General features: G+C 37.8%; 3 protein-coding genes across 3 annotated transcripts; 2 read left to right on the top strand and 1 right to left on the bottom strand.

The window, feature by feature from the left end:
- Nucleotides 1-41: 41 nt before the first annotated feature.
- Nucleotides 42-5,734, bottom strand: LOC104426542 (lipid phosphate phosphatase gamma). Its single transcript, XM_010039639.3, has 2 exons — nucleotides 4,805-5,734; nucleotides 42-475 (listed from the first exon to the last, which is right to left on the bottom strand). Exon 1 carries the CDS (start codon nucleotides 5,510-5,512, stop codon nucleotides 4,835-4,837), a length of 678 nt encoding a protein of 225 aa, XP_010037941.2. The 5' UTR covers nucleotides 5,513-5,734; the 3' UTR covers nucleotides 42-475; nucleotides 4,805-4,834.
- A 4,679-nt stretch (nucleotides 5,735-10,413) lies between these two features.
- On the top strand, nucleotides 10,414-18,538 carry LOC104426541 (importin subunit alpha-9). Its single transcript, XM_010039638.3, has 11 exons — nucleotides 10,414-10,639; nucleotides 11,154-11,415; nucleotides 12,628-12,781; nucleotides 13,028-13,130; nucleotides 14,080-14,264; nucleotides 14,631-14,710; nucleotides 15,369-15,519; nucleotides 16,601-16,682; nucleotides 16,761-16,819; nucleotides 16,892-17,197; nucleotides 18,052-18,538. Exons 1-11 carry the CDS (start codon nucleotides 10,591-10,593, stop codon nucleotides 18,223-18,225), a joined length of 1,605 nt encoding a protein of 534 aa, XP_010037940.2. The 5' UTR covers nucleotides 10,414-10,590; the 3' UTR covers nucleotides 18,226-18,538.
- A 602-nt stretch (nucleotides 18,539-19,140) lies between these two features.
- On the top strand, nucleotides 19,141-21,605 carry LOC104426539 (beta-1,4-xylosyltransferase IRX9). Its single transcript, XM_010039637.3, has 3 exons — nucleotides 19,141-20,049; nucleotides 20,361-20,574; nucleotides 21,284-21,605. Exons 1-3 carry the CDS (start codon nucleotides 19,874-19,876, stop codon nucleotides 21,425-21,427), a joined length of 534 nt encoding a protein of 177 aa, XP_010037939.2. The 5' UTR covers nucleotides 19,141-19,873; the 3' UTR covers nucleotides 21,428-21,605.
- Nucleotides 21,606-22,909: the final 1,304 nt, after the last annotated feature.

The raw sequence follows: 22,909 nt of genomic DNA, 5'->3' as shown, positions 1-22,909 counted from the left end.
AGATTCACAGGTTCAGCAAGAGAACCAAAGACAGCAGAAACTTTTCGATTAAACTAGCTCCCATTCGATAAGTAGACTCGAGAAAGATGGCAATGGCATTTCAAACTTTAAAGAAGAGTTCTACTATAGATATCCTATAAGTATATCTGCATTCTTATGTAATAACATTGAAAAAGAAAGCACATTTGCATGACTCTTGCTTTCAGTTCGTCACAACAGACTCGTTATTTGAACCTCTGGAAGTAGATTAGAAGCAAATCTTTCCAGTTTCTCCAATAACTGAAAAAACAAAAGATTCAAATTTTCCATCCACCGAGCAGAATTCTCCAAGAATATCAAAATTCTGTCAGTCTAATCTGAGGATTGGAATCTAGTCTGGGAAACTCAGATTAGCCTCGAACTTATGCCACCCGAAGAAGGTAAGGACGTATATTATTTCCTCATCTGTACTGATTAATCATCTAGAGCACTTCACCTGAATTGAACAAAGATTATGAAAACAGTCATTAAAATGCAGATTATGATAATATCAAAAAGTTTTGGCAGAACAACCACCATTGAACATATGTGAGAAAGGTGCACACTTTTGTTGGACACGCACAAAAGCACAAGGATGTGCAAGGACAGGCACATGCAAGGATACATCTATGTGAGTGGCTCTGTGTGTGTGTATATATTTATATATATATACATACAGAGAGAGAGAGAGAGAGACCAAGATAGTTCAGTCCAATTCTATTTTACAGAATTATGATGCAATTTCAACACAATTTAATCAAAGAAGTATCTAGGGCACAGGTCCTGCTAGTGCTAACCAGGTCCATCTACCCAGGCACTTGCACCGTGCAAATTAGCTCCACTTTTGTTATCAGATTATGATAGTATCAAAAAGTTCTGGCAGAACAACAACCATTGAACATATGTGAGAAAGGTGCACACTTTTGTTGCACGCGCACACAAGCACAAGGATGTGCAAGGACAGGCACATGCAAGGATACATCTATGTGAGTGGCTGTCTGTATAGAGAGAGAGAGAGAGAGAGAGAAATACCAAGATAGTTCGGTCCAATTCCATTTTACAGAAGTACAACGCAATTTCAACCAATTTAATCAAAGAAGTATCTAGGGCACAGGTCCTGCTAGTGCTCACCAAGTCCATCCACCCAGGCACTTGCACCATGCAAATGAGCTCCACACATCATTTTTCACCACTTCTCTAAAAATATTCAAAATCTACAGACTGGAAATGAGAAAATGATATGTCTCTGAAAGGTTTGTGCCAGCCAAAGTGCAAGTACAGGAAACTAGAAAGCCCCCAAGGAATATCTAGATGTCCAGCACATAGATCAACATGACAGACTCAACATTTTAATTTAGAAAAGGGAGGCTTGTGAAAGCAATATCCTAATAAACCAACTCCCCTGGCTCAGATTGATGACAGATGTACCAGGAGACAGGGAAAAAGATTGCACTCCAGGGAAGCTGAAAGCCTCAAAATCCAAAACTTTTTTCCCAGAGTGCTCTACCAGCAAAATAAGTCGTGGAATCAGCCAATGACATCAAATGTTGCCATGCCATCAAAACAGAGGAGACACTATTAGTACTAGTCTCATGGTAATGACCCACACAGTCTGTCCCAAAAGAATGACCATCTAGACTCCTCTTGTGCTGCATGAAAATCAAACAAATTTTAATCTGCATTTCTTTTGCCTGCCTGACCATGCTAGATATGATAGTCATGAATGATTATAACTTCAACTACACAACTCATTGTCCAAGGAAAATTAGCACAAACTATTCTAAACAAGAGGTGAGGTAACTGAAGTGCTCAAAAATTGTTGTTGACCAAATTGCCATCAATCTCCCCCAACAGGTGATATGAAACATGTATACTGCAATTGGAAGATCTAGTCACCAAAAAGGGGAAAAGGGGGGGAAATGTATGTAAGTTGTGCTCCTGACGTAGAACTTTCCAATAGACTCTCAATACTGATAAATGTATCAAGTAGTTGCAAATTTCGAGGTAAGACGATAGAGCATGACTACAACTTCACTGTGTCCATAGACTTGCAAATAGTAACATGTTAAACTCATTATCCCTCATAGACTCACTCCTTGCCAGGACTTTTGGATCTTTCGATGATAATTTCACAATTGTAATTATTTAAATTGAAACCAGAGTGAGAAACATAGTAAATATCAAAGCTTCAAGAAATTTTCCTTCCAAGTTTTCAGGAAGCAGTAAATGAGTTCTCCATGCTAGTTTATTAATTAGTAATATGCATTTATATCCCTATCTTTGATATCGATTATTCGCCACCACAACTTCAATTTGCTCTTGGATTTTTATTTTATTTTATTTTTTACTTGAAGCAGATGAATGCAGTAACATTTCAAACTCTGCCTTTCAAGATAATATAATGAATACACAATAAAAGAATTTTTCATCAACATTTACTCTACCAACTTCAGGAGATAATCATTATTAGAAACATTTTTTAGTGAGTTTGAAAATCAACTACTTTAGTCAAACTAGAGATGTGAATGGTCCTTTTGGATGACCAATTTATTCAATTCTTGCCTATTCGATAATTAAGATAACAAGCTCATTTTCAAATTTGATTCAATTAGCAGAATAAACAGGAACAACAGGTTGGGAATCTTGAGAGTATGGAGAGTGTTAGCTAGGAAAGATCATGAACCAAATAACAAGTTTTCTTGATAAGGTCAAATTTTATTTATAAAGAATTATTGTAGTACATCGAAGTTACACAAGAACATAAGGATATTCCAAGTAACAACCTCTACAGTATTCTTGGGGTTGATATCCAGTATTTCATCTGCAAAGGTTCTTTGCTCTCCAAGCAGATGATCACCTCTTACTCTTTTAATTCATCATTCGCATCCTAGGTAGCTAAGAACAAAATTCTTCAGCAATTTTCAGCAGTCACGTATCTTATAATTTGGGCTGCAGCTCAAAGTAGTAAGTGTTCATCTCTCAATAGACATGTATGCATATCAATTGAACACACTGCATCATATGCCAAATATGAGCGGATTTTGTGGTCTTACAAATATACTGAATTTGCAGTATAAATCAGGTAGCCTAAGTTAAACAGTTCTATTGAGGGGAAGAAAGATTGCCTAGCAATACGCCCTCAGAAATAGACCAAGAAAGAAGCTGCAAGTCCGGAGAAGTCAAACTACTGGAGTTAACCATAGATCATTCTTCAATCACATTAATGATGGATACACTTACACTGCCTAGCAATTATAAATACTTAAAGAGAGAAAAAGCAAGAAGAGTTGAAAAGGCCAAGAAACAAAGTAACTTTTTAAAAAATGGCATGACAGTAAATCCGGATGCTGCTTCACAAATATGAAGTCCAAAGAAAAGTGAATAACCAATTTAAAGATTCTTCATTTTTCTCAATTCAATCAGCAAAAACAATGGAATGAAAAAACTCGTGTAACACATGTTCTGCCACTATCAAGTCTAGCATAATCTCCTTTTCTACATTTTCAGCTTTATTTCATCATTTCCTGGTTTTGACGTTAGTGATTCAAAAATGAAAAGGATCTAATATGAAGAAGTACAATGAAGTGTGCAGAAATTCTTTGGGTTATCTTCGCTGCAAGAATGTCGATAGATACCAATACCAGACAAAAGTGCATATTATACACTGAAATAGTGACACAAGCGATTTGCTCAAAGAACCTCAGTAACTTTATGAATTGTCGATTGTCTCCGATTATTAACAGAGTGCCAAAGGAAGAATGGACATTGCCCATAAAATCAAGTAGTTCTTTTCACTAGGCAAGGACTTCCAAAGCCATCATCAATGCATTATCTTCTCAAAACCAAGATGAAGCATAACTAAACAAAAAATTTCACATGTTATGACAAGTCAACAAACTATGACACCTGTGGCAAAAAACAAAAGAAACTAAGCTACCATGTTCAAACAAGAAAAGTTCACATGCAAACTTCATGAACTTATAACCATCAACTCCATTGCAACTCACTTTACTCAGATTCTCTCCTTTACTAGGGTTCTTTTTCATTGCTTGGTTCTGTAATACAGGTCTTATGACAAGAAGAACCGCACTGAGAAAGCACAAAAGGTGAAAAACAAAGGAGGAGGACTTCCAGGTTCTTTCTTCTTAAAAGAATGTCCTTAAACACCAATGCCATAAAAGAATATCAAAGAGTCCACTCACTGTAACCTATTGCAATAGATCTGCTGAAGAAACTGAATAACTTTGTTAGATGTTAGACTTCATTCAAATTACTGTTTGCAGTTTCAAAGATAATTGCACGAAAAACACTACTTCTTTAACTGGCGGGAGTTCCATTCTCATTGTGGTTCCTTGGCCAATGTAATACACCAATCACAAGAGTCGACCTTGAACTCTCATAAACTCCCGCTACATTTTCCTCCTTGTTTCGTGCTCATTTCCCTTTCTGCTCTTACTATAGAAAGAGGGACATTTCTGAACAACTTCATTGACGAATGGTTGGTAAAAGTTAAACGATTCCATTGTAACCAATTCGACAGCTCAATCCTTAAATAGCTCCAAATTAAAACATTAATTTACGCTAAAAAGGTGATGTAGGGAAGAGAAACTATGAATATTTATAATTCGGCATGTAAATCAGCTTTCCAGGAAAATATGTCGGGTAGCCACACTGCAAACGGACACGAGAAATTCAATCGGACAAGAGCAGAGAAACTTCCAAAATAATGAGCAAAGGCTACTCGGGAGAAAATGAACAATGAGCAGAGCGGCGATGAAGAACAAACCTGTCGAGATGATCTCCCGATCGGTCGGCCTCAGTTGGACTTGAATTCCAAGTTTTTCCTCGCGGCCCTCGCGTTGTCGTACTCGAACTTCAACACGTTCGGGATATGCGAAGTGTCCTTGATGTAGAACCTCCTCCCGAACGCGCTCTCCTCGATCGCCGGAAAGTAGCGGCAGAACACCGTGTTCACCAGCCAAAACCAAGCCCATCCGATCACGCTCCCGAGCGTGGCCCCCGCGAAGACCTGGCCGACCGTGTGGTACCCCAAGTAAACCCTAGAGTACATCGTCAGCACCGCCAGGAACCACGGCAGGAAGCACGCGAGCGGCTTGTTCTTGGTGTCGGCGAGACCGATCCCGCGGTAGGTGAGGAGGGTGTAGTACGTGGCGAAGAAGAACATGTAGGAGGAGTGGCTGGAGGGCCAGCCGTGGGAGTCGCACATCTCGAGGAGCGCGCACGTCTCGGGCCGGGCCTGCTGGACCCAGGCCTTGATGTTCTCGCTGATGAACTGGGAGACGAGGAGGCCGAGGAAGAAGAAGATGCCCTGCAGCTCGCGGCGGAAGATGAAGTGCGAGACGAAGCCGCCCAGGCTGATGAAGACCGGGACGAGCGAGATCCACGCGAGGAAGTGGCCGAGCCGATCGCCCCGATGGTAGCGCACGTGGGTCACCGTGACGGCCTTGAGCGGCGGCAGCGGCGGCAGAGGCATGGCGGCGCGGGGCGGAGGCCGGAGATCGGGAGCGGGCCCGCGGGCGTGAGGATTGACGCGTGGGAGGGGAAGGAGCGAGAGAAGACGACAAACGGTGGTTGAGAAAGGTAGATTTATGCGGTTTTTCTCGAGAAAATGAGAAACGTTGACGGGAAAAGTTGCAGAGCCAGAAAGCGGAAGGAAAAGCGTGGTCGAGAAAGTTGAAGAGCCACGGGGATGATGACACGTGGACCTGTGGAGGAGGTTACAATAGAGTTTGGACGGCTTCGTTCTGCTACGGGGAGCCGGATCCGTTCACTTACCCAAAAGGGTATTGATTCATTCGCCGATCGGCCAATCTTGCCGCGCGCTTACGTGTTAGGTTTTTGTTCCTAAACGTAAGATTTAGGATCACTAACATAAATTATCAATGTGTAATACAGTCCAAGAACTTTTAATTAAATTAATATAATAATTGAACTTTAACTCAATATGTAACGATGTCCCTTAATTTTCAATTTATTTAATGTAATCTCTTAACTTTTAATATATATTTAATCTAATTCTTCAACTATGCGAAACCGTTTAACGTTTTTCTTAAATTTGAATTAATTGAAAGAAAATATTAAATATTTTCATGACAACTTGAACATTTACGAAAAGGCTATGATTATATTAAACAAATTAAAAATCTAGAGACAATATTACTCATTGGGTTAAAATTTATGAACCATATCAAACAAATTAAATGTTTATAAATCATATTGTATATTGAGTTAAAACTTGATGACAATTTGGGCATATTTGGTAATCAGCCAAATAGTATCTAATTTTATTCTTTTATTTTGTTCTAAAAAAATGTGTTCGGTAAGTTTTGAGTTAATATTTTTAAAAACTTTAAGCTCGTACACATATGGCAAATTTACTCAAAATTAATTTTTTTACAAAAACCTCAAACTGACGATTTTACTATAAAATCGTACATTTGTGATAAATTTATCACCTATTAATTTTCGTTAATTTTACCATCAAATTACTAGATATGATGACACGTAAAAGTTGACTAGTGTATTAATTTGAGATTTTACAAAAGTTGTACGATTTTTATAGTTTTTTTCTTGTATTAATCAAATTCAACGAATGTTATAGTTATTACAAATGTATCATTTTGGAATTTTTACGGTCGAACAAATTAGTTTTTGATAAATTTATCACAAGTGTATTGGTTTCAAGTTTTTTGCAATCATTTGAGATACATTTGTTGCATGTATATCTATTTAGAATTTTTATAATCAAAAAATTAGTTTTTAGTAAAGTTATCACATGTGTATCCATTTTAAATTTTTCAAAGTTTTAACCCTAATTTTTTGTTCTCATGAACAAATTTATTTATAGGAATAGATTTGGAATATAATTAATAAATTAAAAGTTGTTTTTGCTCCAAAAAACAATTTCAAAATCAAGTCCATTTTTTTTCCTATGTTATTTTTTCTTTTCTTTTTTTCCTTTTCATCTTCTCCTTCATCCTTTGGTTGGTCCCTAGCCTAAGTCACACGAACAATTAGCTAGACAAGAGCTAACGACCTCGATGGAGCATTGCCTTGTCGGCCCTTGGCAACTAAGTGAGCATCGGCCAAGCCTTTGCTAGGCGAGCTTGGTCTCATCAAGCCATCGCAAGGTCGACCTTACCATGGTTAGGCAAGCCTCACGAGTGGTTAGGAGAGCTCGCTCGATGAGGCTCGGCCAAGCTATCAGCAACGCTCCAACGAGGTTGCCGACCAAAGGATGAAGGAGAAGATGAAAATGAAGAAAGAAAAAATGAAAAATATAATAAAATTATTTAAAAATTAAAAAAATCCTAAATCACAAAAAAAAAAAAAAAAATTAAGTCCTACGAAACATATTTCTATCATAGAAATAGAATTTTTAGACAGTTGCAAAATGCCTTCAAATGCTCAAAAACTCATTGAGGGAACAAAATAAGAAAAAACATTTTTAAGTAGAAATTATTCCCGATAATATAATGGTTATCAAACAAGCCATCTGTGTCATTGTCCCTAAGACTTAAAAGCTTGTTAGACAGATTTTTTTTTTGCTTTTTACTTGTTTTAAATCTTATGATTATGACCTAATTTTTTCTTTTTAATTAATTTAAACCTTGCAGCGGATACACTTGAATTATTTATTACCCAAAACATCTGAAATTTACTATATAAAAAAGTTGATCCATAGGTTCGCACATAATTCTTTTGTAATTTCTTGAAATTTCAAAAACATTTAAAATTTTGGCGAGATTGAAGAAAGTATAAAATATTTTTTTAGAGGTTAGTTCGTCGGATTTATTTTTGAATTTCTTATTATTCAAATCTTATTGTACATGCAATTTAACAACTTTATCCCTGAAACTTTCACAATACCTAAATATCAACACGCATCGACTTTTATTTTTTCTTCAATTCTCTCTCCAAGGTTGCCAAGATCTTAATTCGGAGTCCACTAGGATAAACATAGTAACAATAAAAATATATCATATTTTATTAATATCACATGATATGTGTGCATTTTTATTAAAAAAAGTTAATGAGCAAGTCGCTCTAATTTTTGTTTTCTTTTGTAAACATCGATTCGAGTACTTATGTAATCGAGAGTCTGTTAGCATTTTCAACGCTTTGATATCTTTTATATATGTCTTAAGACAAATAATAAATCGATTGATTTCGTCTTCTTATTTATGAATTAGTTGGTGAAAAGAGTCCTGAATGTTATCATTTTAACTTTTATAGTGGGAAGAGATGATTGCAAGCATCTTCGGGTGACATGATCTAACTCGAGCATCTTTTCCATCACAACAAATCACATCATAATTCATAACTCAATTATTGTTCCACTATGCAAATCTTCCAACATGTTTTCCCTAAGTTTGCAATTGGCAAATACTTTCATCCCTGGTATGTCATTAAAAAGAAATGAGAGACGATTGTCCCCTCAACCGTGCCTTGTATTTGTATATGAATTCGAACCTCTTTTTATTTCATTAAAAAAAAATGATATTTGTGAAAAATGATTTAAAAAAAAATGACAATATTTTTCGATATTTAATTAAAATCAAAAAATGAATTATACATTATTTTCCATAGTTTGAAGAAGCAAATTTGATTTTGTTATCCTTAAAAGACATGCATTATTTATATGATATAAATGATACTTAGCCATCGGGATCCCAATCATAAGACCCAAGGTTTCTCATACCCAACCATTAGGAACCCAAGCATGGGTGTTAGAGACTTAGGCTTGAGAGTCGGTGACTAAGGCGAGGGAATTGGGTACCCCAACATGAGCATTGAGATTTTGAGCCCAACTCTTGTGGACCTGGATTTGGCCTTTTGCATAGGCATGGCCACCAAGGACTCTAGCTCGAGCATTGGGGCTTGGGCCCAATTTTTGTGCACTTAGTCTTAGGTGATGATAAGTGGGCGTTCAAAGCCGAATACCTAGGATCGGCTTTTAGGGCCTCGAGTCTCGATCTAGCCTTCATGACCTAGGCTCGGGCACGGGCACCGATGACTTGGGCATAGAAATTGGGTACCTAGGTATGGGCACCAAGGCTTGAGCCTCACTTTTTATGAACTTAGGTTTGACCTCGATAAACCTAAGAATGAGCTCTAGTGACTTGGGCATAGGAGTTGAATATTTGGCATAGCCTCTGGGGACCCTAGCACCTACACCGGTCTTCGAGTCTCGAGGCCAGCCTCCATGAACTTTATCCCTAGTAATAGTGACTTGGGTGTAGGAGTCAAGCACTCAAGTAAGTCTCAAGGCCCTTGGCTAGCCTTGTGGACTCGACATAGGTTGTCAAGGAATTGGTTCGATGGACTTTGGACTAGGAGTTGAGTGCACAAATGTGGCCACTAAACTTGGGCACAGGTATGGAAAACTTGAGCCTGGCTACTAAGGACCCGAGTTCCCAAGTGCAACATCTGTGGACCCCATTTTGACTGTTGAGGACTTAGGCATGGACGTTGGATTTTTTGTGCCCAGCTATTAGATATTTGGTTAAAGTGTGATTGTCTAGTCATATTATGAGAAATTATTTTTGATTTTTAGAGGAGAAAATCATTTTTTTAATTTAAGCATAGATTTGTTAATAATGAAATATTTTCCTAAACAATCAAAATGTTAGAAAATGAGAGAAATGTTTTTTGATAATTTTTTCCATAAAAAAAATATAATAGTCTGAATACAAGCAAGAAAATATGTGTGAATTTCTATTGGCGTTGAATAATGCAGGCAAACCTGTGAAAACAAATAAATTCGACGGGTTCCTTTTTTCTCTTGAATATTATCTGAGCGCTTCGTCAGTTAATTTCAAATTTAATTTTTAAGGTTAAATCCAACGTAAACCCAATAGAGGTTGGTAAAGAGTCTGGGAACTTTTCTTGAAAAATAAATGACCCCTTTTTGCGTGAAAATGAGTTTTAAAATCCAAATTTCATAGAGTTTCTCAAGTAGGAAATTGCATCTCAATTTTCTATTTTTCTCCTTTTCTTAAATGCAAGAAAGACCTTTAAATAAAATTCAGATGTCAAGCATCACAAAATAAAAGCACGAACATCAATTTTGAACATTAGCGATAATACAAAAATCAATTATGTAATTTCTCGAAATCTTCATTGGAGATTCAGACTACATTATATACTAATTTTGAGAACCAAAATATAATAAATGCACATGGACCACTTTTGCAATTTTCAACGACTTTATACACATCTCTCGTGAATAATAATTTCCCGGTTGTACCCTGCCTTTTCAATTATTAGTGTACTCAGACCCCTCCCCCAAAAAAAAAAAAAAAAAAAAAAAAAAAGAGAAGAAGAAGAAATTATTTAAGTAAATATAATTTAAAATATTCATCACGCATCACGCTCTTCCCCGCACAGCGAGGGAATTTTTGGCTCCTCTTCTATTCACTTCTCCGCCGAAGAAAACCCACCGGGCGAGACGGTGAGAGGTTTCAGGCGTTGCGCCATTCTTCTCCGACCTCCCCTCGCCGTCGCCGGCGACTGATTAAGTTCTCCCCGCTTGCAATCGGGCGTGCGTCAATGGCCGACGACGCCTCGCCCCTCCGAAGAGACCCCATCAAGTCTTCAGGTAGCCTTTCGCTTCTGATCATTTCCCTCTATCTTTTGACGCCGGTATGCTCTTAAAGTTTTGATCTTGCGGTGCATCGGCGTAGAATCTGAACAGTCGATCGCGAAGTATATTCGAAACTAGCTTTTTCTTCCTTTTTTTCTGAGCCAAGCTTTGCTCGGGGTTCCTTCTTTCTCCTCTTCTTTTTTATTTTTTTGTCCCTTTGCGTGTGTGTAAGCGCTCGGCTTCCTTTTGATCGTTCGTTCTGGTATTTCCCACAGTCGCGTGGGCGGAGAATAGAAATGGACCCATCAAGCCTTTTGCTTAATAGCTGTATAGCGGGCTCTCTCAGTCTATTGTCAAAAACACTATGTAGGGTTGAAACTCACATCTGGATTTTTACTTATGAATTTATTTATTTAAATACGTGAAGATGGGCATTCTGGGTATTCCGAAGAGTTCAATTTTGTTGGGGCAGTTTTGTTCATGGGAATAATTTTGTGAGTAATTGTTTCTTTTGTTCTCGGAAATTTAGTTGGCAATGTCGCGGCACAGAGGAGGCGGCGACAAGCTGTGGCTGTGGGGAAAGAAAGAAGAGAATCATTAGTTCGCGCGAAGCGGTTATGCAGGATTGGGGTTAGTGGTAGTGCTAATGGCGATGGCGATGGCGATGGCGATGGCGACGTCGAAGGTGATGTCTCCCCTGACATTGACATGGTGGTCGATGAGGAGCAGTCTGTTTTGGAAGCTCAAACTTCCTCGGCTGTTGAAGAGTTGAAGGCTGCTATTGCATACCAGTATGTGTCTCCTCACCCTCTTGTCATTACGATGCATTCTATTCTCAGTGAAAAGTTGGGGCATATTTCTCAATGGCTGACTTCTAATTAAAAGATTAACAACGTACATCAAGTAACTGTTCTGTATTGTGTATAGATGGGGCCTTACATGCCAACATGGATGGATGTAGATTTTGTTCTCAGTGGGAAGCAAACTTAATAATTAATAATAGTATCATATTCGATTTTGATAAATTTATGGAGCTTTTTTACTTGAAACGATTCTGTCTGCATCTATTATATTTTCAAACAAGTATATAATGTTCAGATGGGATTCTGAACGGTGGGGCCAATTGAAGGAAAAGGCTTCTCTTAGTACTTTTAGAAATTTAGTGGGGGCAAAATTGAAAGAGTTTTTTACGTGTGCCAACTTAGTACTTTGGCAAAAAGTTAGTGGGGCCACTTGACCCCACATGCAATAAGGTCGATCTGTTCCTACATGCAGAACATAATATCAGATGTGACCATAACCATGTCAATGAGGATACCTGGTAACCATACAACAAAGTAAGGGAGTGCTAGGAATCGAAAGTATAATCTCAGCTTTAACATCATGTTAAGCATCGGAATACATATCTAGGATATGTATCGAGCATATATCTTAACATTTTTTGTTTACATTCATGTACCATTGGGCTGTTGTATTACTATGACTTCTATGATGGTAACTTGCAAGTGGGGTAAACTAATAAGGCATGCATTCTGTCTAGGGCAACTAGATATGGTTATCTGACAACAATGCTTTGGACTCCTCCCACATGGAATCTACCTATTTGATTTTTTAATATCATATTAACTCACTAGTTTTTAATATCATATTAACTTTTCCTAGTGTATGGCTCAATGAGTTCTACTTTGGACATTTTCTGGTTTCCGAATAAGTGTGTTCTATGTGCAAGTGTGACAACAACCTGTCATTTTTAACAACAAAGATGCCTGCAACTTCTAGCATCTGTATCATTGAGTTTAACTCAGACAAGTCTTTAGAGTTAGATAATTTTAACAGAAGCTGATTAGTTTATTTGCTTAAGTGACCTTGATAGTAAGCTCACAGACTTTTTGAATTACTTCATTGAGGGATACGGTTTATCTGCTAACGGCTGAATGTTCTCATATTCTTAAGGGATTTATAAATGTTCAAAGTATCTTATACTGTGCTTATTGTTTTTTAAGGGGAAAAGGTGCAATGCAGAAAAGAGTGAGTGCTCTCCGTGAATTAAGGCGTTTATTATCAAAATCCGAGTTTCCTCCTGTTGAAGCTGCTCTCAACGCAGGAGCAATACCCATTCTTGTGCAGTGTCTTTCTTTTGGCTCTCCAGATGAACAGGTTCAAAGATTATGTTGAGTGCGCTCTTCTTTTGGTTATTGTTGTTTATGGTTGTGTTTATACCATAAACATGTAGGAAATGATGTTAATTGCTATAATAGGATGAACAATCATCATCTCTTCTTGTTTGCTGAAAGTGTAGACATGCTCAAATTTAATGGGCACATGAAGCTTCTCTTTTATTTCGTGTGGCGCTTGCTTCAGTAAGAATTATCCCATTTAGACATCTCTTCTTGAACATCGCAGTTGCTTGAGGCAGCATGGTGCCTTACAAACATCGCTGCAGGAAAACCAGAACAAACTAAAGCTTTGTTGCCCGGATTGCCAATGCTTATTGCTCATATTGGTGGTACGTTGGATTTTGCAACATCTTCTATTGTAGAAATGATGTCGTACCAGCTTTTTTGGGCCAGGGAATGTAAATATGTCATATTATGGTGTGGATCCCATTGAAACTGATTGAAATAGAATTTTTATGCTGAAAGCTGAAGCTGAAAGAGAAAGGAATATATCCAAAAACAACCTAATTATTTAGCCTTTTACCATTTTTAGAGTGTTCTGTCACTTTGCTCGCTGAGAGCATCAATAGATGTCCCTCACATTTCTTCTGGGCTAAAAATATTCACTGCTTCATGAAATCTGTGAAAGTTGCGGAGAGTTTACTTGATCTGTGGCAAAAACCTAAATTATTGAACTTATAGCAATTACTACATGTAAGGATTTTGTTTTTGTCTTAAGTCAGTTATCTGCATTTAGTATATCTTATCTATGGTGTGTCGCTGTGCTAGATGTATTCTTCTACAGGTAGAGTGGTAAATATTAATCCAACTAAATGTCATCTTTGATATGATATCCTGGTGGAAACATTTTCCTTGTGATATTTGATCATAGTGTCTTTCCATGGTTCTCTCCATTCTAAAAGTGTGAATTATCAGTCTGAGCTAAAGCGCCAATTTGTATATTTTATCTTCCTGTGTGTTGTATATTTTTCTTATTCTTCAGTTAAATTCTACCTCCAATAAGGGATCAAAATAACACAGTATTTTTTATTGTATTCTATACTGATCAAGGATCTATAGTTGTCTCCTAAAGCATGGACCATACTTTTATTCCTTTCCAGATGTTCATAATTGACTGTGCGTGTTCATTTTAATCTTTTTATCTGACTCTTTGCCATCCTAGGCTAGTTCCTGCCCACCACCCCGCCCCTTCTGAATGATAAGATCAGAAATTATCCTCTTGAAGCTAAGTCTCGTCTCCGAGTAGTTTTCGCTCATGAAATTGCATTTGTTTCTCAGAGAAGAGTTCTTTACCTGTTGCCGAGCAGTGTGCATGGGCATTGGGAAATGTGGCCGGTGAAGGAGAGGAGCTGAGAAACATTTTGCTCTCACAAGGGTCCTTACTACCTCTTGCAAGAATGATGCTTCCAAACAAGGGTTCAACTGTGAGAACAGCTGCCTGGGCATTGTCTAACTTAATCAAGGTTTCTATTCTTCACTAAGGACATACATGCCAGTACTGTAGTTAAATAAACTTCTTAAGAAATGGTGGATCTTTCTTTCCCACCTGCTTGGTTGTCATTTCTTTCTGTTATCTGATTTGATAACAGATTTTATTTCTTCTTTTCAGTCTTTTTTTTTTTTTTTTTTTTTTTTTGTAATTTGTCTGTCCCTTGTGTTCATAATGCTTCCTAAGCCGATATACTTTGGCTATAGGAAATGCAAGTTCATAGGGCACTAGAAGTATTTATTCTTATCTTACATTCATTATGCATCTCTAACTTGAGTTGTATTTTTGTTCTCTTTTTAAGATTTAACTTAAGAAATAATTCCTGTGTGCCTGAATGCAGGGACCTGATTCTAGAGGAGCGACCGATCTGATCAAAATTGATGGGGTGCTGGATGCAATTGTTCGGCACTTGAAAAAGGCGTAAGTGGGTTTTGTTGATCTCAAAGACAATTCTATTATCTCAGTTTATGGATGTACAGGTGGCAACTGGTTTGTCTTCTTTATCTTGTACTTGGTTTTGGTCAGAGTGGTCCCGTTTTTAAGCTTTATAGATGCAGTGGCAAACTAGTCCATAATCCACATAAATTCATAGAATGCATTTTATAGCATTGCTGGCTTCTGTTTATGTAAATAGAATGATCAACCTGAGAGAAAGCTTCTGAAGACAGCCTGGGACTTGGTAAATGGAGACTTTTAGCTGAGAACTCTATCAGGAGTATGGTTATTTTGGCTAGCCTAGAGCTTTGGTGAGGAATTAGTTTCCCTGCTTTGAGGATATGTCATATGCAGTATATCCCATAGATACCACTTAAGCAGATAGAGAAGCTGGAATTTGGTTCTTGTGAAGTACCATGGAAATAAAGAACAAGTGGGAGCCTGTATGGAAATTGCGTAGATTTGATGGCATTGGATTTAGTAGCAGTTTGATGAATGCTTATGAGTGTAGGAATGCAGTTGGTAATGCTTGGGAAGTTATTCCTGATGGGGGACTTGGCTTTGTTGCTGTATTCTTATTTTGGAAATTCTACGATGTTCTCTGAAAAATCCTTTTCTTGTGGCAATGTTTTGGCATTATCAGGGATGAGGAGTTAGCAACAGAGATTGCTTGGGTAGTTGTTTATCTCTCAGCCCTTTCAAATTTTGCTACTAATTTATTGGTGAAGAATGATGTTGTTCAACTCCTTGTGGAAAGATTGGCAACATCGAGTAGTCTGCAATTGCTCATTCCGGTAAGCACGATGGATTAACAGAAACCTCGTACCTAGTACTGTTGAGTGTATAGAAAAGGAAGAGGTGCATGTTGTACGCAATATATTCGTTTTTCTTTGTTTTGTTTGAAGTTATCTCCTAGCACATTTCTGACAGATTTGTACAAAATGAGTTGAAAGTAGTTTTGAAGCTTGAGGTAGGTTTTAAGGGCATCATAGCACAACCCTTTTGTTAGTCTTTGGAGTAAAGATTTTACGAAACAATACATACGATTGGAGTCCACAGTTCCTTTAAGCAAGTCCAACATATGAACTCTGATGTGGATCATGAGGGAAATGACCACACCTTGTGTTTGCTTCCATAATGATTCAGGCAGCATGGCAATGGTGCTTAGAACCATGGATTCATGAAGGATAAAGAAGGAACAAAAGGTGGAGAGGGAGGGAGGGAGTGACCTTTTTTTTTTTTTTTTTTTTGCCAATTATGTTGAGATTATTTTGAACTTTCAATGTTCCTTCAAATTATTGATGGAGGTTTACTGATTTCAACTACGCATGCTAGTCTTGTCATTTATAAATGAAAGAATCATTGCCATTTTGTCTCTCTGTAACATAATTAAGGCAATACTATATTTTCTTGTCAATCTGCTGGATTTATTACACATTATTTTTAAAAAAATTGAACTGAAAACATGGTGCATATCTTGGTTAATGTGCGGATAAGTTATAAAAGTGATTGGAGGTTAAGGATGGATTGGGTAGGTAATGTTAAGACAAAAATTGGCTTGCGTTTGGCTTCTCTGTGATGGCTTCTCCAATATGGGTAAAGCCTAAAGAGCATTCCATATTCTAATACTAGTAACCTTTTTTTAGATGGATCATCATCAATGTTATGTTACCTGAATAACCCTAGTTGATTTTTGAGCTTTTCTCTTCTAAGGTAAAATAAATGTTCTTTTAACATGTTCATAAAATTTAATTTTTCTGTTACTGTCTCTCCCAGCTTCATATTTATGTCATTCAGTCTTGGATTTGGTGTGATTTAGTTCAAGATGCTTGCTCTTGGTATCTTGTTGATATGTGTATGCTTTTTTTCGTCTAGGTATTGCGGGGTTTAGGTAACCTTGTGGCTGGTGATACAAACACCACCCATACTCTTCTCCTCCCCGGGAGTGAAGTCACAGGTTAGCAAATTATATGGAGAAGAAGAGTAGTTTCCCTTTGCATTTTGTGTTTATCAATTTTTATTTTGACAATCTCAGATGGGGTGGTGAAGGTCGTTGTAAAATGTTTAAAGAGTGAGCACCGAGTGTTGAAGAAGGTATACTTGGTCCTTTTTTTGTTAGTACGAAACTTAAGCTTCCCTTGTTGCTGAAAACCACAACTTTTGTAGGAAGCAGCATGGGTGTTATCTAACATAGCCGCTGGTTCTGTTGAACACAAAAGGTTAATATATTCGAGTGAGGCATTGCCATGGCTAATACGCCTTGTCTCATCAGCCCCATTTGATGTAAGGAAGGAGGTGGCATATGTCCTGGGAAATCTTTGTGTTGGCCCAACAGAAGGTGACGCAAGGCCCTATCTTATTCAGGAACACTTAGTTTCACTTGTGGGTGGTGGATGCCTCTCAGGGTTTATTGATCTGGTAAGGTCTGCTGATATTGAGGCGGCAAGAGTGGGACTTCAATTTATAGAGCTGGTAAGGAAAAGATTATATTTGATTAATAGAACTTTCCCTAAAGGATGTCTTTCATCTTACATCGATTTTATAAGTTCTCTGGGCCACATATTGGGTGCTTAGTCTTCTCGAATGACTGAAAACTTTTCTGGGTAACTGACCTTGTAGTTACCTTTTCGTAGGTCAACTTTCCCAACTACTGTAGCCCCAAAAGTTGGATAAATTTTTTCCCAGAATATTGGACTTTCATGGGTGATCCCGGGCTTTCTTTTTCAGACCTTTTCTGTTGAATTCAACCATCCTATTTTCCATTCTTTTTGTTTCTCAATTTGTCTCTTGTAGAATGATAACCTGCAGACGAAGATTTACTTGATGAAAGTTTTTCTGACAGTAAGCATGGGATTCCTTTCTGTCAGAAAGGTTTGGTGTTTTGTTTGCCATGCATTGGCTAGACCAGTTGCTGTTAGATGAAATTTTTTTGAAATATGCTGCCTGGGAAGTTACTGACGGTGATGATAATTGATAAAAAGTGTTGCAATGAGAATGGCAGATCGTTTGATCTTGGCAGTGACCTATTTGCAGTGACTTCTACTTTTAACTTACTACTTTTCTTAAACTTGGCAGCTCGTACAGACCTTTTGAAAGAATCTAAAAACCATTTCAATACATGATATCGGTTCTTAGAGATGTATAAAATATTTCTACAATTTTCCGAGACTTATATATATTATATATATATATATTTTTTTTTCTTCCAATTTCAAATTTTGGAGGTTAAGTCCTAAGTAAAAGTAGTAAATAATTCTTTGGGCTTCCCAAGCTTAAGAAAGTTACTCTTGGATTTTTCTTACTAATTCTGCTATCCATGTTGGTAGGTTTTGAGGGGAATGCCTAATGGTGAGGGGCTGAAGCTTGTAGAGCGAGAAGATGGGATTGAAGCCATGGAAAGGTTCCAGTTTCACGAAAATGAGGACCTGCGAAATATGGCAAATGGTTTGGTCGACAAGTACTTTGGGGAGGATTACGGGGATGATGAATTGGCTGGTTAATTCAAGGATGACCCTGATTCTTGGCTTTTGAACTTGCAATTATGTACATTAGGCCTGTGAAATTATGGTGGATCATTTTAGCTAGTTTAACAAGATGAGTTAGCTGCGAAATTCCATCTCTTTGATGTGCAAATTTTGATGGGTTTTTTGTCTCTGGTCATCACTAGCCGTGTTTGGCTGTGTACACCCTCGCGGCCTCCTTGGGCATGTCTTTTGTTGGAATCTCTTTGTTCAAGGAATAGCAATACGGGGAAAACATTTTCTTCCATCCTTATATTTTTTTCTTAGTGACATTGAGGACGCGCTTTCTCTACGTCCATAAGCCTGAAATGGTGGGCAAATGATTCCCGATGCTTGCATAAAAATCTATATCGTAGCAATTTTGTGCATGGCTACATGCGCACAAAACCTTTTGGTTATATGCATCTTTTGGAAATTCAGAGCTTCAACTCTTTCAGATTATCCCTTCTGCCTGTACTTTCCTGATGTTCATTGGTTTCAGAATGTTCGCCGTGGTGCATGAGCTGATCTCAGATGAAGGACATTAAGAACAACCTGATAAACAGCAGAAGATCCCGAAACTTATTTTCCAAGTTGAACTTAGAATAAAATCACAAGCAATTTGTACCATTTTAGAGTGGCTGACTGACCGGAAGGTGCCTGGTCAACTTTCAACTTTCAAGTTGCGAAGTTATTCTGACAGCCATCGGTAGATAGAGATTTGTCTTTTCGCGTAATCGAATTGAAAAATTCATTCGAACCCGTTTGTCCTATCTTCAGCTCAAGTCCATTTATATGTTGACATCTTTCTTTTGCTTCAAGTGAAGCAATTCTCGTTTTCACCAAGTTGAATAAATGATTAAATTCAGGCATACGCATTAACTTTGCCTGTGACAATCCACAACTATTTCAACATAAAAAAAGAAAAGAAGGAAAAACAATCAACAACTATTAGAATCTTTGCCCTGCTCCCTACCTCTCCCAAATACAAACCTTCACTCTAGATCCAAATCAACATATTTTAATCCTGTTTCTTTATACATATTATTAGCTCCTTTGCCCATAAAATATTCTGGATGACTAGTGTAGTGCATCAACCCTCACTGTCAGCGGGTTAATTTATTTCTGTCTCAAAGCTCAAGATTCTGGGGACTCTTAACTTGTTTTTGCAGAGATGGGATCTGTGGAAAGATCAAGGAAGAAATCACAGCGTTGGAAGAGAGCCATTTTCCGTTTCTCTGTATGCCTCGTTATTGGTTTCTTCACAGGCTTCGCTCAGACAATTAAAGCCTCCAGTTTTGCCGGTCGTGTAGCAGTTACCTCGGATAAAGCAGATTTCTATCCTCAGACAGCGCCAAAACCGAGGATAAGCATCGTCGATGCGAGTTCAAAAGCTGAGACACCGGCCGTGGCAGCTTTGGCTGGAGGAGAGGCTCAGTTACAGCAAGAAGAAGAGGAAGTCAAATTGATTCCAAGAAGACTTCTCATAATTTGTCACGCCCACCGGGACAAAACATAAGTTTCAAGGAATCTTCTAAGAAGGTTGTCCAACACTTTGAGACTTATTCCTGCACCTTTGCTCTGGATCATTGTGGAGGGACAATCCGAATCCAAAGAAGTATCGGATATACTCAGGAACACTGGCATTATGTATAGGCATTTGGTCTCCAAGGAGAACTTCACTGACCCGCAAGCAGGAACGAATCATCAGTTCAACGTTGCTCTGCAGCACATCGTGCACCACCGGATAAGTGGGATCCTCCATCTTTCGATGATTTCGAATGCTTATGATTTGGATTTCTTTGAGGGGCTCAGGGAGATAGAGTATGCACAAATATCTAACTTGCTTTACATTCAAAATTTATCTGTGTCATGATATTTCTGGTATTCTTTCTTCTTTTCATTTAATGCTGCTTCGGAATGGCCGGTAATGAAAGAAACTGGTGTTGGTTGTACAAGATGATTTTGTTTCAAACCAAGTAGAGATCGAGTAGAAGCCAGAGATGAATGTCATACTCCATCATCAAGTCTAATTCAAACTATTAGAACTCTTTTTTTCCCCTCTTCCTGATGAGAACATACTTCATTAGTTCATTTTGCTTTTGGATCATATCATTACAGCTTACTAATTGCAGGGTGTTGGGAAAGTGGCCAGTGTGCAAACTTGCTTCACAAGTTAGAGGATGGCATGATGGTGACAAGAGCAATGACACAGACCCAAGACCTCCATTGATGATGATTCATCCTTCAAGTTTTGCATTCAACAGTTCGATTCTGTGGGACTCTGAAAGATGGGGTCGATCTTCGTCGTCTGCTCAACCTACCACCACCACGAACAATGCCGGCCAGGTACACAGACAGGCAGTTACACCGGTCTTAATGTACCTAGCCTTATATTTCTTGTTTTTGTGATAAAGAATTTCGAAATAATTCCTCACAAGCAAGCTTTAAATATGTGGAATCAAGACCTTATTGAACTTGGGTTAGCAGGCTAGCAGATTCAGGCATATTTAAAATTGGTCTATGACATTTCATAATTGAAGAGATGCATGGCCTTCAGAGTAAGATACAAAATTTTATAGGTGCGGTGCAAATGCAATGATGGGTCCATGCACACATGGCCAATTGAGGTTTTCTTTTAAATTATCAGTTTTCCAGCTCTATGAATTATTAAATATGCTAAAGAGTACTTAAGAATCTGATCATATCTTTATGCTGCAAATTATATGATATAGCTTCTCTGAATTGATAAGTCTAGTTCAGTAGAAATTTGGCCAACCTCCAACCTTTGCCAATAGTTTATAGATTTGCATAAGCGGTTGGTCATATGAAAGCATCAAGCTTTTGGATTTATTTTCGGAATCTGTACACGTGCTTCTCTTGGACCCATATAGGATTTGGACCATTTAACTTCGGAGACATACTAAATTCACGCACGAGAGCAAAACTGACCGAACAAAACAAAACTCGCCGAAGTTTTTTATCCTTTTCTGATTGGTTCTTTACCGTTATAATTGTGATCCAAGGGTCTTTTCATTTTCTCGTCTTGCTTGCGTAGGATCTATTGAAGTTTGTGAAGCAAATTGTTATTGAGGATGACACGAATCTGAAAGGCGTTCAAGGAAAAGATTGCTCCAAGAACATGGTTTGGCATCAGGAACTCCAGATTCATTCTGGGATGTCAAAAATCGAACAGTTATGAGGAAAGTCCAAAGACATGCAAGCGAAGCACTGAAGACATTTCTAATTCATTTGAACTTCTTCTTCTTCTTCTTCTTTTCTTCTTTTTTAATAATCCTGTATCATTTTTTCCCCTGTAAATTTGTCCATTTTCATTTTATCATTAGTCAAGTATAAAGCCATAATTATTTTTTGGTGTAGTTTTGCTTTAATTCCTTTATTTAGTCTCATAGAATAATAAAATAACATTAATATAATTGTTTAAACTTTTAGAACTCTTGATAATATTCTCACAAAATCTTCTATAAAATCATAGCCCAGTTAACACGAGGGTTAGTGGTTCTCTTGACCTTAATTCAATTGCATACCAATTGGAATGTTCTTAGTTCCTAAATATTCGGACAATAAAAAGTAAAAACAAAATCAACAAGTCTGGATGCAATAATTACACAAGTTGTTGTCATTCCGACTAGAGGAATAAAGTGTGAGGGAGAGACTGTTGAGTTTTTTCTCCACATTGCATATGAAAGAGGCAAGTTATTAATTTATAAGTATGAGAGAAAGTCTCAATATTTGAGTAAACTTTTGAACTGAGAGAGGTCCAGGACCACTCAACACTAATATAAGAGTAGGAGCACAATCTAGAAGATAGAATTGGAGAATTCTATATATTTTGATATAACTATTTTAAGATAATAATCCGATCAAGATATGTATAATCAAAGATATAAATGTAATATACATACAATCTTGAGAAATACGGAGGAATATCATAATTATCTTTAACATAAAAAATATCTAAATAAATTCCTAATTATCTCCAACAATTAGACATTATACAGAACACAATAAATTTAAGGAACCACCAAGCATATTGGCTTAGCCTTGAAGACCACGCCAATTTGATGCGGTCGCCAAACATTATTAATTGTCTGACTTCCACGGGTGAAAAGTCAAAGCCCTAAAACATTGTCCTGGCCGGAAATCCAAACCGATCCTGAATCTTTTCGAAAAAGTGCAATCAAATTTTCTTCCGCTAGAAACTGTTTGCGAAGCAATCGAAACAGTGTCAACAGGACAGCCTAAAATCGGAGCTGGGGCAATCAAAAGAGCCCCGTTGCACTGTTTAACAAAAGATATTAGGATTTTGATTGCTTCAATTAACAAAGGTGGAGTCCAAGTGTTCTCCGTACCTAAAGTTTGGGACATTTTGCTGCATTCCTTCTCCAATTTTTCTGCAGGTGCTACAGCGAAATCTGGGCCTGTCCTTCCACAGGCCGAGGATCGATCATTGAACTTTGTCATCCATGAGAATGAAACCAAGTCAACGTTATCCCAGGACGTTACTTTGTCACAGGGCAATGTCATGCCAATGATATGAACTCTAATTTATTCCCTCCTTGCTTATGAATGGTCGTGGATTGACGATCCAAATGGTACATTTTCACCTACCGTCCTCTCTCTCTCTCTCTCTCGATCCATGCACTTGTAACTTGTTATACTT

The sequence above is a fragment of the Eucalyptus grandis genome, chromosome 11, assembly GCF_016545825.1.
Source record: "Eucalyptus grandis isolate ANBG69807.140 chromosome 11, ASM1654582v1, whole genome shotgun sequence".
NCBI classification, from domain to species: domain Eukaryota; kingdom Viridiplantae; phylum Streptophyta; class Magnoliopsida; order Myrtales; family Myrtaceae; genus Eucalyptus; species Eucalyptus grandis.
Note: the sequence above shows the minus strand (reverse complement) of the source record. Positions and strands in the feature narration are given on the sequence as shown.